General features: G+C 28.2%; 2 protein-coding genes across 2 annotated transcripts; both read left to right on the top strand.

Annotated features, from left to right (window-relative positions):
* The first annotated feature begins 5,249 nt into the window (after positions 1-5,249).
* On the top strand, positions 5,250-6,824 carry LOC106775450 (protein trichome birefringence-like 19). Its single transcript, XM_014662574.2, has 2 exons — positions 5,250-5,912; positions 6,039-6,824. Exons 1-2 carry the CDS (start codon positions 5,487-5,489, stop codon positions 6,813-6,815), a joined length of 1,203 nt encoding a protein of 400 aa, XP_014518060.1. The 5' UTR covers positions 5,250-5,486; the 3' UTR covers positions 6,816-6,824.
* Positions 6,825-12,034: 5,210 nt separating this feature from the next.
* Positions 12,035-14,202, top strand: LOC106774948 (protein trichome birefringence-like 19). Its single transcript, XM_014661972.1, has 2 exons — positions 12,035-12,493; positions 13,169-14,202. The coding sequence occupies exons 1-2, from the start codon at positions 12,035-12,037 to the stop codon at positions 13,949-13,951; spliced, it is 1,242 nt and encodes a 413-aa protein (XP_014517458.1). The 3' UTR covers positions 13,952-14,202.
* Positions 14,203-20,916: the final 6,714 nt, after the last annotated feature.

The raw sequence follows: 20,916 nt of genomic DNA on the forward strand, positions 1-20,916 counted from the left end.
TCTACTCAGAAGTAAATATATATTAATTAATTAGTTTTAGTTACTTATTAATATAATATAATGTCTCTTTTGCTTAGAGCTTAAACTCTCCTATATTATATATACCCGTCTTAAAAGTATTTTTTTAATGACAATTTTAAAACTCTACCCACTAAATTTGTTTTTTTTTTCATACATATTTAAACTTTATATGAAAAAACCTGTATGTTGTTATCTTAATATTCAAAACTCCATATTTGAATTTATTTTTTCTTTTTATGTTCTTTATTACTCAAATCGTTACTGGTAAATATTAGTTATTTGGGTATGAATTCATCTTGTTCAAACTAATTAATAATATAATTTAAAAATGTGTTTGAACTTTTCTTTTTATGTTGTTTTTGGTGTAGCTACAAAATTTCCAACGTGTCATCAAGTGTTTTGACAGCAAAAGCGCATCATGTTGCACAATTCCTGCAAAGGCCATTCAATAATATATGAGGAAATAAGTAAAAGAACACATGCCTCGTCTCATCTCAAAGATGCGTATTTGTAATCAAGAAAACACTGCAGATAGTACTATCCTCATAAATACATATATGTGAAATCACTATCATTATTTTCATAAAAACATATGAAATCTCACCAGAACTGAAGATTACATACTAATCACGAGTTTGCAATCACATTATTTAGCACAGATATAGTTTTTCAGGTTTGAATATAGTTCATTCCTACTAATCCGGTTAGAAGTGGGTTTTAGGCCTAACTCATCCTACAAAACCGGCTTGTAAAGTGAGGTCTGCATCCCACTTATATATTATAAATTGGCCTTATCTCTATCCGATGTAGGACTTTCAACACACCCCCCTCACGCCGATGTATATACATATCGAGCATGAGACTAGATATTAATGGGTGGTCCGATAACGGCCCAATATTGGGTGGAACAATCTGCCCAACAAATATCGCTAAGATAGGCTCTAACCATAGCTATGATACCATGTTAGAAGTGGGTTCTAGGCCTAACTCAACCCCACAAAACCGGCTTTTTTTTTTTTAAAAAATAATTCTGATGTATTATTTCAAAGAATAGAGTACCATATATATACATACAAGGATCCTATAATCCTTCATCTATTAAAGGAAAAACATGTGCACAAATCTGCACAAATTATAATAATATCTAAAATATAATTAACATAATGTTTGATTACCTAATATCCTTTAATAGAATATTTGACATATCTTAACATATCCATGGTAAAAGTACTATTTTTCAAATTGAAAGAAATAAAAGCTGAAAGGTTAAATCTACAAATCTAGTTTGCATGTAAAGTTCACAGAGAAAACAAGCATTCAAGCAAATTTGAGGTTATTTTGAGTGTTTAATTTATAGTTTAACTTCTTAGAATCGAATTTTTTTTATCTGTTAAAGTGTTTAACTCAATGAACAGTAAGTTAACTCTAGTAAGAGAAGTTAACTTTATAGAAATTGTGTTATAATTTATAGAAATCATTGAACTTTGGGTTATTTGTTTCACTATAGTTGGATGTTTGTCATCTGATTAGAATGTTGAATCATGTAGATTTATTGAATAGTTTTTCTTGCAATGAAGAAGTTAATCTAGGTATGAAATGCTACTTTTAAAAATGATTTATTTAGTATATATTGATCATTACTAGATGATATAGATTTAATATATGATGGGAAGGAAAAGTCTCAGCAATCATGGTGAATTCGTTTTAAAAAAATAAAAATAAAAATGAAATGTTGAAAGATTAGGATTTAGTTATAATAAGATAATTGATAGACAAGACTAGTTGAAAGCAATATAAACCAAAATTGGAGACTTTAAATTAGGTGGTAGATCTCTGGCCGCCGATTAGGGTGCTTTATATTTAAGGGCTATTAATTTAGTAATGTGTAGCCATGCAAATGGAAAAATAAAAGTTAGGTTATGCGTGATGCACTGAATATGAGTTTGCTTTACCATTTCAAATTCTGAGGAAAAGGGAAGTGACGCAGTCTCTATCAGAAGAATGCTTTTAATTGATGAGAGAATAGCAAGACCACATGAAGTGGGTCCCACCATCTTCTGACCTGTCTCCAATTAATTGCTGAAATTTCAGACCCCACATGTTATCCTATATTATATTATGCTATGCTATGCTATGCTATCCTATGCTGCACTCTTTTATTCTTCCTAAAGTCGTCCGTCAGCTTTTCCAATAACCAATTTCCCATCTTCTGATAATTCAAGCATCTCAAAACTCTACTGCATTCTTTCATCAATCATTGAAACAGAAAACACAACTGGGGTATGAGCCAAAAGCAAAAGGGTTTAAGGTCAATGTGTAAAAATAAATTTCAACTGATTCCTTCTATGGCCCCCTTAATTTTCGTTTTTAACTTCAAAAGAGAAAAGGGAAAGCTCATACTCACTCAAATCTCCCACTGCTTTGTCTTTTCAGAAGAATGTCTCTTCTCCCATCATCATCATCATACCATATCTCTTTCTATATATCTATATTTATATATATACCTATACCTATTACCTGCTTTCTTTATCCTCAAAAAGAAAATGCTAATTACAAAATCCAAACCATGCAACCAAACTCATTGCCTATTACAGATATATCTTTCTTGTTTTCTAAAGGCTAGGAATTACCATAGCTTGCTAGAATACTAGTTTAATGTTAGTAATCACATATCAAACTTACTATTTATTTAATGTTATGTGACTAGGATGAATAAGAACATACAATGATCATAGTATTGGTTGATACTGGTGTGTAGGTTTTTTGATTTTGCATCTCTATACAAATTTTGGAAATTAACCAAGGCCCAACTTATTAGCAGTGAATTTGCTCTAAACGCTCCCCAACTGAAAGGTCCATGTATTCTAAATGGACCCATTGGGAGAGGCCCAACAAGAGCAGAATTTACTGTTAGGAAATCATGGATTCGTGAAAAGATGTGTGGATTAAGTTTGAATATGTTTGATTGAATGTGAAAGAATGAAGAAGCTAATGAGGCAGTGATGCAGTACCAATCAACTGTTCTAAACATTATTCTGTGGTTTGGCAGCAGCGACGTCGAAATGAGTAATGTTTTGATATTGAAATGCGTATCCACATTTATTTCCTTCTATTTTTCATTTCTTTTTAGAAAATTTGTATTTATGTCTGTCTGCTGTTTTCAAAATTCAAGATATTATTAATTATTGTTAATTTCCCTTTGTTATATTCTTACTCATTTTTTCTATCTTTTAATTAATTGACATGTATATTTTTTATGATATAAAAATGAAATTTTGTTTCCGTTTAAATAAGATAAATAATAATTTATTATATGTTTTTATTTTGCATATAAAATTAAAAAAAAATAAAAGAGAAAATTGGGTACAGTGATGCAAGGATTCGGCCAGAAAATACCTAATCCAACTAAATCAAGATCCAATATTTTTGGCCATGTAAGTTGTGTCACGTGCCAAATAAAATACTATTAAAACTAATCTCTCTCTTAATCATTTTTTTACGCTGCTCAACAGTTTGGAAAAAGAGCCCTGACTATAATTAGTTATCAAGAAAAAATGATTTATTCTCACTTAATTTCTCTTAATTTCCTTCCTAAACATATTCTCGTTTTGTATATAAAAAATGGCTTATCATTATTATTTTTTATCGGCATAAAAAATGGCTTACGACACATTTTTTTATTTTGTAATTTTGAATGAAAGCAATTGCCAATCTACATTTTTTTTTATGCAAAAGCTAACATGATTACACCTAAAAAAATCATGAGTCAATGTTACTATCAAACTCTTTTAACGTATTTTTAATAATTAAATTTTGTTAAAAATTATAAAATCATTAAATCAAAATGAAGCCAACTTAATTCTCCCACTTTTTATTTAACTACTAATAATAAAGAATATAGCAAAATCGGTATCTGCATTACTTATTTACTATAGCTATGAATGTTTAAAATGAATTTTACATATACGAAGGAATATTTCATCGTATAAAAAATATGTATATTTGAACTAAAAATATCTTTATTAAATGTTTTGATCTTAATTTTGAAAGAAAAATGATTTTTGACGTTTTTATCACTTATGATGGGTAATAATAAGGAAATAATAAAAAATAATTAATAAGATTTTAAATTTCTAAAACATCAATTGCTTTAAAATAAAGTAATAACTAAAATACTAATATTTGCTAAAAAGAAACAATAGTATATAACATTAAACATTTCTTAGTCTAAGTGGTCCGAAAATATTCAGTCCGGTCCAAAATATTGTCGAACTTTTCATAAATAAATACTCTACAAATCAATCTCGTTAACAAATATTTTTAAATTAGTTGTTTTTTAAATTATATAACCATGAAAGAAAATTCTTAAATGTCAAATAATTATATGTTTTTTGCATTTAAAATTGTTTTTCACTTATAATTACTCAAAAAGAGCGTGTTAACAAATACGCTAGTAAAAAGAGTAAGTTGGACTACATTTTTTAGATTTTTAAACCACACACACATGTATGATATGATAATATAATACTTTTAAAACAAAACAAAACTTTGTGTATAATAATTTTTTAACACTAAAATATCAGGATAATTCAAGAAAATCTCGTTATGTCTGTAATTTACTATAGTGTTATAAAGATATGTATTATTTGACCATTTTCCCTTACTTTTTTTTTAATAAAAGTGAAGTATATGAAAATTTGAAAAGCAAGAGCCAAAAGTAATGTAAAAGTTGTGTAACTTACTATAATATTTTTAAAGATATTATCATTTACCATTTTCCTTTAGACTCTTTTCAATATGAAAAATTGAAAAGAAAGAGCCAAAAGTAAGGTGAAAAAGTCAAAGGAAAGTTGTTCAATGATATAAAATAAATAAAAAAATGAAAAAATAAGTGAGTTCTATGATTAAAAGATTTCAAATGGAATTGGTGCACTGGAATTAGATTACGCTAATTAAAAGAATTGTTTTCATGGTTAGTGCATATGAAGAATTAAAAGCACACACTTAATTAAAAGGATGTTTTTTATTTTTTTTTTACAAAATACTTAAATCCTAAAAATTAAAAATCGAATAATTTTCTATAAAATAAAGATTTACTGTCTTAAATTTATTTAATTTTATTAAAACTGTCATTATTATGAATATATTTTTTAAAAAATTATAAATAAATTCTTTACCAGTTGATAAACTCTTGTCTTCTGTAATTAAAAAGAGTAGAAGAAAACCAATGTAACTTGTAACTTGCTTCTACACAGAAGCTTAAGTTTGAAGAAGGTGAAGCTTCCAATGTTGGTTCCAGCTGCAAATCAAGAGACAGATAGAAGAAATATCTGCAATAAAATAAGCAGTTAACTACTACCAACAGCTTCAGAGTAGATCACTACATTCCAAAAGGTAGAAAGGGGTTAGAAGCTATTTAGCAAAGCGTTTCTTCATTAATCAAGAGCTTGACAGAGACATCGGAGATGTACGCCTCCGGAAACATTCCCAAAGGTGCGTTCTTGTTACCCCTCACTCTGTTTCTCATCGTGCTACTCCTTCCTCTGCTCAGAAACTTCATGCAACCATCTTCAAACACTTATGCCACCACCAACTTGGAAACAAACCAAACAAAAAAGTGCAACATTTTTTCCGGAGATTGGGTCCCATATCCCCAGCAACCTTACTACTCTAATCAAACCTGCCCTTTCATACTAGACCAGCTTAATTGCATCAAGAATGGAAGACCAGACAGAGATTTTCTCAAACTAAGGTGGAAACCTCATGAGTGTGAGCTTCCACCATTTGATGCAACACAGTTCCTGGAGCTAGTACGAGGAAAGTCTATCGCCTTTGTCGGAGACTCAATGGGAAGAAATCAACTCGAGTCTTTACTGTGCCTAATAAATACTGTAAGTAAGCAATTCTATACTTGGAATCACAATTAGATTATTTTTCCGCTTTATTGATTTTTTGGATTGTGATTATCGGTAACTTTAGCTTCATAGACGTGGTTATTTCTTCACCTACTCTGTCAGGTTGCACATCCTGAGGATATTACAGCGAAGCATACATCATATGATGACATATTTTTCAGATGGTGGTTTGTGGCTGATTACAATTTCACTGTCACAACACTGTGGTCGCCCTTTTTAGTAAAGTTCAATGACTCCGATCCCAGTGGTCGTGCTTACTACAGCGCCACCAAGCTTTATCTAGACGAGGCAGACGAAGCATGGAGCAGCAAAATCAAGAATTTTGACTATGTGGTTTTCTCAACAGGACAATGGTTCTTCCGACCATTAACATTCTACGAAAAAGGGCAAGTTGTGGGGTGTCAAAAGTGCCAGAACTCGACAGAGCTGAACTACTACGGTTACAAGAAGGCGTTCCAAACGGCTTTTAGAACGCTGAGAAACGTTGAAGGGTTCAAAGGGGTGGCGTTTTTGGTGAGTCACTCTCCGGAGCACTTTGAGAACGGCGCGTGGAATGAAGGAGGAAGTTGTAACAGGACAAAGCCTTTTAGCTTGGAAGAAAGAGGGGTGTATGAGAGTGGAGACATTGTGAAGGCCTTGCATGAGATACAAGTGGAGGAATTGAATGCAGCAAGAGAAAAGGGTTTGAGGTTTGGTTTGATAGATGTAACTGATGCAATGGTTATGAGGGCCGATGGACACCCCAGCAAGTTTAAGCCTGGGAATAAGAAGGTTAATGACTGTGTTCACTGGTGCTTACCAGGTGCTGTTGACACTTGGAATGAGTTTTTGCTGTATTTGATGAAATTGGAAGGTGAAAAACGCAATAACATGTTGTGATTCATAGTTGCTTGGTCTGGCTGTTTAATACCATTTTTGTTTCGCTCTCAAATCAGGCTGCGTACCATTTCTAACAATACTGTATTTGTCATTTTCTCATAGCAGTGGTCTAAAATGGAGAGAGTATAATGTTCAGGTTTTGTTTTTAGAAAATACATTTTTGTTTGGTCCGAAATAAACATTGAACATTTTCCACTAAATCCCTGATGTCTTAATTTAATCCTTCGAACTTTTAGTTGGCTGAATATATTATGAAAGACAGATAACCTAATAACCTCAACTGCCCCAAAAAGCCTGATGTGGTGAAACAAGTATAGTTCCAACTATGGGTGTAGAAAAATGGTGGTACTGTTTTTGAAGTAAAGAAGCGCATTTTGCGATGAGAAATTAAATGAGTCATTCAATCATTATGGAGCACAAGATCCTCGATATTCTTCGTCCAACACGTGCTAACTCTATTATTATATTGTGAGATCACTGAGTCACTGCTTGAACAGAGCATAGAATAGAGTGTTGCAACGCAATTACCGAGGCAATGAATACCGACATAGGGATTTTGAATTTTTTCCAACTGAAAACTGTTTATTTTTATTTTTTTACCAAAATAACATACTATTCACCATATATGTATAGCATTTTATAAAATTTTAGTTTTCTAAATTATTATTTTTGATAAATTCCATTTAAAATATTAAATTTAAATAAATAAATAAAATATATTTTAATAATAATAAATTTATAAATATACATGTCTAGTTTTGTGTGGTAAAATCTGTGGCAGAGCATATGATGGTGTTTTATTTAGTTCAAATATGTTATTACTCATTTATCTTCTTTCAGTTTCATCTTCCAAGACCTTTCATTAAATAATTTTTGATAATTTTGTATCAGATTGGGTCTTTGTCACATTCACTACCCATCAAGAGAGGGTAAAAAAGAGGGAAGGTTAGGTATTAGGACATATTAGGAAATTAGTTTTCATTGTAAATTGAATTTAGATTTGATTATTTTCAATTTTTCTCTTTTGCTCTACAAGGTTATATATGTTCTGTACTCTTAATATACTTAATAAAAACTAAGAGCATAAAATTATTTTCATAAAAAAAATCATGAAGTTTTTTCAGAATAACTATTTTTTAGCCATGTAATTTTATCATAATTTAACGTAATCGCCAATATTTTTCTTTCCTTTCAATAAAATCTCCATGTCTTGGTTTGTATTACTTTTTACTCGTTTTGCTAATTTAGGTCTATGACTTCTTCTTATCGTCTTAATAAAAGATATTTGTGTTTATAATATACTTGAAACATTAAATACATACTCATAATATTACATTAAATCATTAATTTAGATTATGACTTAATTTTTGTATTTATTATTAAGTACTTTTTATTCATAAAACAACTTAAAATGTTGCTTATTTTAAATCAAAAAATTTCATTGCATAAAAATTTATATTTAATGAATAAGACACCTTAAAAATAGATAATTGTAACATGCCACTATAATATTAATTTAAATAAATATTGAAATATCTAGTTTTACTTTCTGATATTTTTTTAAAAAATTAAATATTAATTACATTTTAAAAAACTATTTAAATAGAAACGTTGTAAAATAGTAACTATTTTAATTATTATATTTTTAATTTTAAAAATTTCATACAATTTTACTTTTAAAAAAAAATGAAAAATTTGGAAAGAGTTTATTTCTCACGAAACCAAATTCTAACTTTTTTATGATGGACTAAAACTTAAAATTTGATTTTTTCAGTAACTAAATTTTATCTCAATGTTATTTGGATAAAAATTATAAATAGATTTTATCTAAATAATTTTTTTGTAGCAATGCTATTTTAGAATAATTTTCTCTAAATTACTTACAAAATTATCTTTTAAATTTTTCTTAAAAGAAATTATATTTTTATTTATAATAAATAAATATACTATTTCTTCACCCATTTTATTTAATAAATATATTAAAAATATGAGATTATTTTAATGTAATTATATACAAGCATTCATTTTTTGTTTTTCTTAATTAATGCTTAGAAGTTTTAAAATTGCATGGAGGTATTATAATGTTTGCGAGAAAATTAGTAGTTGATTCATGTTTAATATAAAAAATATAGCAACTATTTTATATTTTTATTCATAAATATGAAGTTAAAATAAATACTTTTTAAATATTAATGAATATACATACACAGTGTTGGAAGTCTCACATCGATAGATAAGTCCAATTTATAATATATAAGTAGAGTGTAGACCCATCTTACAAGCCGATTTTGTACAGTTGAGTTAGATCTTAAACCCAGTTTTTAACATCTTATCAGAGTTATGGTTAGACCCACTTCTAACACACAGAAGGGGTCAAAAGATGTTCCTACATAATATTTTAAAAGTTTCTAAATTTTATGTTTTAAATATATGTGAGTATTCATGAATATTCTTTGATTTTTTAAAACTTAAAAGTATACCTTTTAAACATATATTCATCGGGATAGATTTTTTTATTACAAATTGACTGAAAAAAAAACCCATTATATGTACTTGATCTATTGTCATTTCTTCCTATTGTCATTTCTTCCTATCTTTGGTGCATCTCATATTGTAATTTGTTAGGGAACAATCCTTTTTCCTACTCTTCATATAGAGTGCAAGTAATTAATCATAATTAATTTTTTTATTTGGAAGATAATCAGATTTAAAATCTCTATCTTAATTTCATCCTTGATATTAAAATGATTACATTAGGAATTTTTGTTATTTAACTTACTTCAATGTTCAAATTTTTAAAATGAGTAAGAGAATAAAATTTGCAACGGAAGTAAAACCGTATGTGTTACGCAGACCGACTTACCATACAATTTTGCACCTCAACTCAAAGAAAATTTAATCTCAAATAGCAAAGTATAAAAAATTCAATAAATTTCAAAGCAACTCATAGATTGGGACTGGGATGGTATTCCACAATGATACTTTACCAAAATACATAAACATAAAAAATACTAAATAATTGCTACAGGAAAAAAAATACTATATTATAAAAGTCATGATATAAAAGGAAGAAAAATAAAATAAAATAAAATGATAGACGTTGATGGAATATTTAAAAATAATAAATTTATATGTATATGTATCATTGTTTTTCTAATCAAAGTATATCTAGTATTTGTGAAAGTTTTATACCTGTCTTCAAATATGTTGTCATTCTTAAGGAACATAATAAAAAAAGTAAATTGAACACTAATTAGTTTGAATTATAAGGAATAACATAGTTATAAAATAAAAATAAACTTACTTTGTACCAAAATTATATATTGTACTTTCATCTAGCTGGTATGACATGTTTGTAAACAATATCATAAATAAAATTAGAATTGAAGAGAGAAGATTAGGGGGGAATTGTAAGGAGGTGTGTGAAAGGGTGGTTGAGTCATTGTTTTTCATTTATCAATAGCTTAATATATAGTTAGATACTATGGGTAAAGAGAAATGATTATTTGACATATTTAAATATTTTAAATTTATTTGATACTATCTTTATTTATTTTTTACTCTTTTATTTTTTGAAAAACTACAAAACTGTATACTTTTTAGATCATTTTATCCTTATATTATGTATCGAATGAATGTATAAATATGTCATGATATTATTACTCATAGATAAAATAGGTTAATGTGGTTTATATATAGTTAATAATTAATAATTAAAAATTAATAGTTAATAATTAATAATTGATAGTTAACGGCTAATAATTAATAGTTAATAATTAATGATTATTAATTAATAGTTAATAATTAATAGTTAGACAATAGTTTGCCCAAACTCGCTTACTTTATCTGAAATCGTTTTCCAATCCAAACTCACTTCAAGTTTGTCCATGAACTTATTCATAACCACCTTAATTGAGGCAATAGTTAGACAATGCTAAAAAATAAATCTTATAAGATTGTTTCTTAAGAAATAATTTTGAAAGGACCTTGATAAAAAAAAATAAAGCATGACTTAGATTCTTAATCAACCGAATAGACTTCTTACCAAAAGCTTTTTTAATTGACTTAACATCAAATTAAGCCTAATTAAATCACATTAGTACGTGAACTGTTGGGCTGATTCTGACCTCTAATTTATTTCCTTTTCCAGAGTCCCACACTCAACCATTGACAGTGTTTGGATAACAGAATGGCTTCTGCGTCAAAAGCATCGTAAAAATTTGAAATAATAAAAAAAAAGGTAACAATATATTTTGACTTTAAAGACAGAATTAAAAAAAAAAATCAATTTAATCCACACTACAAATAAACTCCTCACCATGTTAATCGCGTTATCTTCACGTTTTGCTAATGTTTCTATGACTCTAAATAGGAAATCTAAAGTAAACGGATTATATACTTAATTGTTTCGGTTACATTTGTCCAGTTTCGTCCTTCTTTGTTATGTTTTCTTTTGATCTTCAATTCCAGAACTTAAATTGTTGACTTATAGAAGACACTCTCATACTCAAGTTTGTAAGGCTTGTGACAACTAAGTCCATTGATTAACCATTAATGCAGTATATTTTTAGACAATCAAACCCAATAATCAATAATTAATATGTATATTTGTAAAAGGAAAGACAGTCTGATCCATTAATATCTAATAATTATCGGTGAATGACAATTAACTCTGATTAGGTATAGTACAATAATATTTCAAATATAAAAAATAAAACTAAATAGTTTTCAAATATTGAAATAATTTATAAAACATCTCAAATATTAAATGGATGTCTGTTTACTATTTAATAATTAAATAATTAAATTACTTTAAAGATTGTTTAGAAACAAAAAAATTAAAATTTAAAATTCCGTCGATTCTTTGTTGGCTGGGTATATTATTAGAGTTTAATATACGGTCACGACAGAGAACCTAATCTAATAAAATAAAGCACAGTAATAAAAAAGTAGAAGCAAAATCATCAATATTCTCCCTTTACAAGTGTCAAAGTATCTTATTATTATTTCCCTCTTAACCAAGTAGTTCGGTAGAGAGGGCCATGTAATATGTAATCACCAAGACGGTTCCAACAAACCTGTCACAAATTTATTATTATGTACATTAATTCTAATTGCACCATTTCAATAGGAACATGGTTTAAGGAACAAGGACCGACAGTATGCTAACAACTATATATAATCAGTTTGATAGAAGTTTATTAGTTTTTATGAGAAGCATGAAAATTGAGGTATTGGAGGTATTGAAAAGCAATTATGCAGCAAAAGGCATTCCGAAAGGAGCGTTGGCACTACCACTGACCCTGCTATTGGTGGTGCTGTTCGTTCCTCTGATCATGAACTTGCATGAATCATATTCTAATCTTTATCATGATGGCAGTTTGGAAAGCACAGAAAATTTGACCTGCAACGTATTTTCGGGAAACTGGGTGGCTTATTCTGGAGGGCCTTACTATGACAATGAAAGCTGCCCTTTCATAACGTACAAGCAAAACTGCTTCATGAATGGGAGACCCGACAGGGACTTCCTCAAATGGAGGTGGAAACCTGACCAATGTGAGCTTCCACTGTTTGATGCCAAAAAGTTTCTCAAGCTTGTTCGCGGAAAGTCCATGGCTTTTGTTGGAGACTCCGTTGGGAGGAACCAGATGGAGTCATTGTTGTGCCTCTTAAATAGTGTAAGTTTCTTTTTAAATTCTCAACCATCTTCCTTCGGATTCAAACATTTCCTTCTCTAACTTGGTAATTCCATGCAAAAATTCAATAGTTGTGGATTTTTTCTTTTTATGAATTGTCAGTGCTTAATCAGAAAGAGGAAAAAAAAAGAATGAACATTTAGTTTTGATGGGTTTGATTTCCTTCTTTTCTAAAACAGATGGTTACCATGTATTTTCATTGTAATAAATTTATATTATTAACTAATTAAAATATTATTAAATCATGTTAATGTTTAGTATTAACATTTTATTAGATATAATTACACATTAATCAACGAGTTAATGTGAAATTTGACTTATTCGTAAGATCATCGAATTTCATTGATTAAGTCCTTTAAAACGTGCATTTACAATTTAATGGCTGATGTTACAAATCAATTTATAATTGGGATATAAATTTAAATTTTAGTATTTTATTTGAAAGCCTTCTTCTATCCGTCGTAATAATTGAACATAAAACTTTACAACAAGTCACCTAAAAAATAAGTCATACGTTTTAATGCTAAAACTTTAATTTTATTTACTTTTGTGAGTACAAAATATACACGTAGGGCTAGTTTGATGGCTTAATTATATATTTTTTTTTTCAAATTCTTTATTCTCGGTGTGGGACTAACGGCGAAGCTACTCTTTCAGGTTGCTCGGCCAGAAGACATTACAGACAGATACACTTTGAACGATGACAAATATTTCAAATGGTGGTTCTACGCACACTATAACTTCACTGTTGCAATACTGTGGTCCCCCTTTCTGGTGAAGTCCAGTGAAAAATACCTGAACGACACTTCTTTCTCCAACGCCGAGAACCTTTACTTGGATGAAGCTGATGAAGCTTGGACCACCCACATTGCAAATTTCGACTACGTTATTTTCTCAGGAGGACAATGGTTCTTTCGACCATTAACGTTCTACGAAAAGGGCAGGGTTGTGGGGTGTCAAAAGTGCCATAACGTGACGACAGACCCGCTAAACTTGTACGGTTACAGAAACGCATTGCGAACGGCTTTTAGAACGGTGGTGAACCTAAAAGGGTTCGAGGGGATGGTGATTTTGGTGACTCATTCGCCGAACCATTTTGAGAACGGGGCGTGGAACAAAGGTGGGGGTTGTAACAGAACAAAGCCCATCACAAAGGAAGAAAGTGCGTCGGTGAAACCATACGGTCTTGAGGAGATTTACGAGATTCAAGTGGAGGAGTTTAGGGTTGCCGAAAACGAAGGGAGAGAGAAAGGGTTACGTTTTGGTTTGATGAACATAACTGGAGTGATGGTTATGAGAGCCGATGGACATCCTGATAAGTATGGACATAATTTGGATGCGAATGTCAGAATCAACGACTGCGTTCATTGGTGCATGCCTGGCCCTATTGACACCTGGAATCAGTTCTTGCTCCGTCTCATCACAATCTCAACCTTCTAAATCTTCTCTATTTCATTGCCTCGCCGGGTATACTTTTATTTTCGTCGTAAATAAATTCAAAGTAAAATTTCTCTTAAATTTGAAAAAAAAAAATCTATATACTTTTATTTTTTTATAAAAGTATCTTTGAATAGATTTTCTTAAAATATAGTTGTTTTTAATCTTGTATTTTGTTGATCAACATTTAGAGTGTGTTTGAGAAATGATTTGAGAGAGAGTGAATGGATGAATTTAAAGGTGGATTAATTCATTTTTATTTGAGTGGATTTGGAAGTAAAATTTATGAAAATTAGTGTAGAATTTGACTAATGTGAGAAATAAAAAAAATTATTTAATTAGTAAAAATTAAAGATTATGAAATTATCTTAGTTATTAAGTAATATAAAATGATAATTGTTATTATTTATATTATTACTATTATTATTTATACTATTATTATTATTATTAAAGTATGAAAATTATGTATCAAAGGTTAAAGATGAAATTCACTCATATTCTTTCCAAATCTTCGCATTGTTATGGTGATTGAAAAAAAATAGAATCATTCTATTTCATTTCTTTAGAAGTGAATACAACTTTTTTTTAATCGATCCTCATCATTCTATGTGAAGAGGACAATTCCTTCAAACGAACATATCCTTAAGGTACCATTTTCACATCTTGATATTTAAAAATTTGAAAATTTAAATGATCAAATAGTGCCGAAAAGAGCTAAGCTACTTACTTTTACAAATAGGTTCAGCTTCATACCCAATGATCATTAGGATTTTATTTTATTTAGTGAGATTAAATGTGTAAATAAAAATAGAAATATTTTGGTCCACCTTGTTTTTATATGTCCTTTTTCATTTGTATTTTTTCTGGATTTAGAATAATCCATGTATTTTTTTTTCATGTTTTTGGAATGGGACACATTGGTGGTCCTATAATATTTAGAATAATCCAAATAATTTGCACAAAACCATAAAACTTGTTCAAATTTATATTTCATATTGATGCATATGTTTGTAGTAAAGGTATTTAGATCTAAGAATTATGTGTGAATACAATAAGTAATGTTTTGTAAACATTCCACATTCACACATAATTCATCTAACTTTAACTATATATGGATTTTTCTTAGACTTCGCACCTTTTCCGAGTTCATGGTCACTTCCACTAAATTTATTACGTTGCATTATCCATCAGTGTTTATGTTATCTTCCATTACTTTTCTTGCTACTTTAAAATACGGATGAAAATTTTTAATTAATGTGGTCATGCGTATATGCATTTATGTGTGTGTGAAAGAGAGAAAAACACAAAATGCCAAAAATAGCAATTACAACTAATGTTGAAGATGAGAAAAGGAAGTTAGGAGGGGGAAAAGTTGTCTTTGTGTAATAAGAAAGAGAAAATGAATGAGTGATGAAGAAATATGAGAAAAATAAACAAGTGATGAGAGAGTTGTTAATTTTTAAGGTTTAAAAGAAACAAATTTGCTCGAATTGTAATTGATTAAAGGTAAAAAAAATATAGGTGGTTTGTTTTAATTTTTGCATTGTGTAATTAGAGCTCATAAATTTAATCTCTATAGTTATTTTCAATAAGAAAAAAATGTTCTATTTTAATTACTCTAACAATTTTTTTATTGTAATAAATCGTTCTCTAATTTAGAATCATGCCAAACTTGTCCCACGAGTTATTTAAACAATTTACAAAATAAAATTTTGTCTAGGAAAAAGGTTATCATAATAAACAATTAGAATTACTTAACAAGCAATAACTTTGTTAGATTAAATTATTATTTAAAAATTATCTATCACAAATAACTATTTCAGAAAATTTAATTATATATATATATATATATATATATATATATATATATATATATATANATATATATATATATATATATATATATATATATATATATATATATATACACGTATGTATGTGTGTTTTAAAAAAGAATTTCCAGCATGTAACACACATAACTATAATAAAGAAGATATAAAAGAGTTTTTTTTTTTAATTTTCAAAACCAAATTAATTGACATATATTTATGTATTTTCCTTTAAAGTTCTTTAAAATAAAACTTTATTATTTTTAATAAGAAATCAGAACATATATAAATATACAATTTTCTCAAAAAAAAAGTAAACAAATCTACAAACATAAATTTATTTTCTTGATGATAAGGTCGTCACTATTAAGACTACTTGTCTGGAATATTCTTTATTCATATGTTATATGCGATATTACAAACATGGTAAGTTAAAGTTTTTAAAAACCTTTATACATATGAAATTCATACACATTATATTTATTTGAAATGGACATATACTTTGAAATTCATTTAACATTAAGAAATAAAATGTTTAATCTCTCAACCTAATTAGATATATAGTAAACTCCAGACATTATATTTCACAACACTTATCTCTTTTTCCAAAAGATTTATGTGTTGAATTAACATTTGCCATATTATTTTTACTAAGTTGTCATCGCAAACTAAATTAAAATAATAAGAACTTGTTTTATTGCTATAATAGTATAAATTCCTATGACCTGTGAGACACGGTTCATTTTCATATTACATACTAGGTTATCGAATCCTCTCTCGAATTTCATCACTTATGTTTTTCTCTAAGTGAGTTCAATGTTAATATATAATTAGGATTATCTCCTTCTAAGTCTCACCAATTTCAATATATAACATAATCATCTTAGTATAATATTTTCTCACTAGAAGTAGTTATGTTCACAGCACACCACATCTCATATCACAACTTTGTCATCATAAACATAATTTTTCACTGATAACAAAACAAAGAAAAATAACTAAACTTAACATTTAGAAACATTTAAAAACTTATTTTCTTATAAAGTTTTGAAAATATTATTTTTCCGGCTTGTCTAATGTCTACACCTATTGGAATTTTAATTACATGAATTTTACATAGCAGGAATTTGGCTTGCCCAACGTCTAAACTATTAGAAATTTTTATGTTTAAAAGTTTATCCAACGTGATAAAATAGCAGAGTGTAAAATTGATCTAAACATGTTATATTAACATCACAGTAACACATTCAGATCAAAAACAGTAGAAGTAAAAATGAAAAAAATGGAGTGTATTTTGAATAGAGGAGTAGGTTTAGTGATCAAAACTAAGAGTAACCCATTCTCTTATATAAAGTATAGTCATCACAACTTTCAAAATAAATAGGCCTTTTATTTAAACAAAATTGAAAACTGCTCCATATGCAGTTAAAAAATAAAAATTATGACTTAATGAACCACTTTATTTTCCTTAAAAATAAGAAGTAAAAATGTTATAATATTTATTTTATATTTAAAATAATGCTATAACATGTACATAATTCAAAAAATTAAGAAAACATATTCGAACAAAGTAGTTCATATTGGTTAAAAAATAGCATCAATATGAACCAACTTGATTTGGTTAATTTGTTTTGATATTCCAATACCCAACCTAAAACAAATTACTAAATATACACAAAACATACACATAAATAAAAAATATAATGACCAAGTAACTTCCACTTTCATATCATCCAATTTAGGGTACTATAAAAAACTAAATGATTGTTCCTTACTTAATGAGGTTTCTTAGCTCAAGCTTAAGCTCCTAAAACCCATTATTCTCATGAAAAACATGCACTTAAAGAGAAATTTTAATCAGATAAATTTAATTAGTTTTTCACCATGATTCTTATGATGAACTCTGATATACAAAAGATTAGGGAATTTCTCATAAATAATCCAAAGAAAATTCATAGAAGGTGAAGAAAAAATGTTGAAAGAGAGATTATGATTTTTCTGAAATCAAATTTGAATTATTAACCTTTTGTATTTATAGTATTTATGTTTTAATAATATAATATTCGTACTTGGTTTCAGGTATATCACTTATGTTCTTTAATAATTTTTTAAATTCTTACAATTAAAATTGGTCTAAACATGCCAACCTATGTGATAAAAGAAAAGTCACAATGAGAAGATGATATTCATTCACCTATTCATAAGTATGATGCAAATAATTCAATTTTTTATTTTTGTTTTATTATTGACACTAAGTGTAACAATGTGAAAAAAACTGATGGAAGTTTCACATTTGGTAAATGTTAGAAAGTAAATTTTATTTACAAGATAGAAGACCCACAAATTTATTATCTTTGAATTTTGGATTGAAAAGTAATGTTAATATTTTATATGAATTAGATTCACGTCGTATTGATACTGTATTTACTCAATAAATCTTTCTCGATAAACATATCAATTTTTTTTTAAATTGAATTTGTTTTGTTATTTTTCTTTTTTTTTTTAAAAGAAAAACCCTTTTACGATGATTAAATGATAAAGGATTTGGTTTTTAAAATTTTGGTTTTGGCATTGGGTTTTTTAAAGGTTCTTTGATTTAAGAAGAAAACGCAATCAAAGTTTATTAGTCTTTGAAATATATAAAGACTTAGAAAGCATTCGGAAAGAAAAAGTACGTTTGATTATTTTGATTAGAATAAAGCAACTTGGTGGTTCTTTGTCTGCATTGCAATTAGAAAACAGATTAATGAGTTGGAAATGAGATAACTTTTGATTGATAATATAAAGATTCCTTTAGTGAAGAAATGATTTTAAAAAAAAAGTGTTGCGTACCAAAAGGGAACTTGACCCACAGACACTAAATTTTAGTATTTGATGGAAAAAGGGACCGTCGGAACCTGAAAAAGTTGTGTTTGGTGTGATATGTAACAGTGTTACTGTGTAATAATATATGTACATACCAAATACCATCAGGAGCATGCATCTTCATTCAATCAATTGCATCATTTCTTATGATGTTTTCTGCCTTTTCAAAAGCCTCAAAAAGTCATATCTAGCTTACTTATTTTCCCAACTCACATGAGAGATAGATAAACACATTATCTTTATCCCAAGCCATGTGAATTGTCCTTCTAAAATGTCATTTTCTTTCTCCTTACCAAACTTGTATTTATTTATTTATTTTTAGTTTATTATGTACAATTGCTTTTTTCTTAACTTTAATTTTCCATACTCTTTGCATGAAAGTGAATTAATCCTTTAAGTAAGATTTTAGATTTAACTTTAGAAATAGAAAGTTTAAGTTATCATCAAAGACAAAATTACTAAATACTTCCATTTCAATATAGTTAAAAGGATGCACTATCTCTATTGTTTGAAAAATATGAAGAATTTTAATTGACCTTACATATAAAAGTGGTTTCAACTTTTAAGAAAGGCAGGAAAATCGTATGAGATATGCAATGCTGGAATCTCACGTCAATTCCTACAGATTTCATATTAATCACTATCGTATCTTTAACCCGATTGCGATCATTTTATCTCTAATATTTTTACTTCATTTAAACATTTCAAAAATAATTTATTTTTATATGAATTTAAAATCTCGATCTGATTACTACTTTATATTCTATTAGACAATATCAACCTTTTATGAATTGAAGTGGGATTCTTTTAGTTTAATCCATAATTTCAAATTTAGTATTAATATGCAGTCAGGGTCAATGTCAGTCTGAATGATAAATAGCTAATCCTTATCTATTGTACTGTAAAAAAAATTATATAAATTAAGGTAAATTGAAACAACTTGATCGTTTCTTCAAAATACATCGATCTAAATTATAAAGCTAAACAAAGAAAAATTAACACCGGGTAGAGTCAAATTAATAAAACAGTAGAAATCATGTAGTTAGTTAAAGTCGTCCTATTTTTGTCTATTTTTTCCCGATAATTATTTCCCTCCATTTTAGTTTTATATAGGTGATGTTGAAGGAAAGGAAGAAAAGAAAAATACCAAATCTCTATATTAAAGGAGGGATAGAAGTTTAAATATATTTGATTTCGGAGAGAGTGAAGAATTCCAAATTTAAAGCAGCTTTTCAAAGTGAAAGTATGAAATGTACAAAAGATAAGAAAACATCTTTGCTTCTGATAAGAAATTGATTGGGAAAAAAGTTTGTATAATTTAAAAGAAGAGAAGAGAATAAAAGGAGGCTAATTTTTTGAAATTTTTTGTTTTCAATTCATTATTCTTGAACCAAATGGACAATAAAGACGATGTCGTATTGGTCTGTCTCATAACCCTAAAGGAAATATTGGCATTGAAACTAAGGTTTAGAAGATTAAGTGAAAATCAGTTATTACTAAGATTAGAATAGAGTGATGGGGCAAGGAGAACCAACGAACCGAAATGTCACATCCAGATGGCATATCTAAGTATCTTAATTATGTAAAGAAAGAAAAAAAATAGTGTATTAGTTTTAAGAAGATGGTGTTAATTAGCAATATCCTTTTCCGGCAAACATCCATTTGTTCAAAGGTTCACCTAGACATTTCCTTTTGGAACTTTTCTACATACATGTGGCACTGTACGCAAATAGTAGAATGGTACCATTGCATTAAACCATTGATGTCTAAAAGCAAACTTAATATTGGACATGCCTTTATAATCTTGTTCTTGAATTATTTTAGGAAAACTAATAGGAAAGAGAAAAGGCAATACTTTTCAGCTAGTAAGATCTTTGAGCTACCTTACTTTTTGAAATAGAATACTTGAAGAATTTCGCTACAACAAGTTTCTTCTTTCTTTCATATTATATATATGCGAGTACATGCATCCCCTTTCCACTGCCTTTTGACACTTTGCAAGCGATCTATCTGGACTGGCCCCACCTTGTAGACATTTTAGCACTGCATGATCATAACGTAGACTAACTCCAGGGGATAAATAAAAAACACTTTTGGATGTATTTTCTTACCTAAAAATACTTTGACCTCCACACCTTCTTTTTCAGTTAAATATACAATTCTCAACAGAACATATGTGCTAATTAAGTCTATTACGTAATAATAATTTTATTTTTATTTATTTATTTATTTATTTATTTATTTATAGAAGCTTATGTGAAGAAAATAAAGATA

The sequence above is a fragment of the Vigna radiata genome, chromosome 10 (assembly GCF_000741045.1).
Source record: "Vigna radiata var. radiata cultivar VC1973A chromosome 10, Vradiata_ver6, whole genome shotgun sequence".
NCBI lineage: Eukaryota > Viridiplantae > Streptophyta > Magnoliopsida > Fabales > Fabaceae > Vigna > Vigna radiata.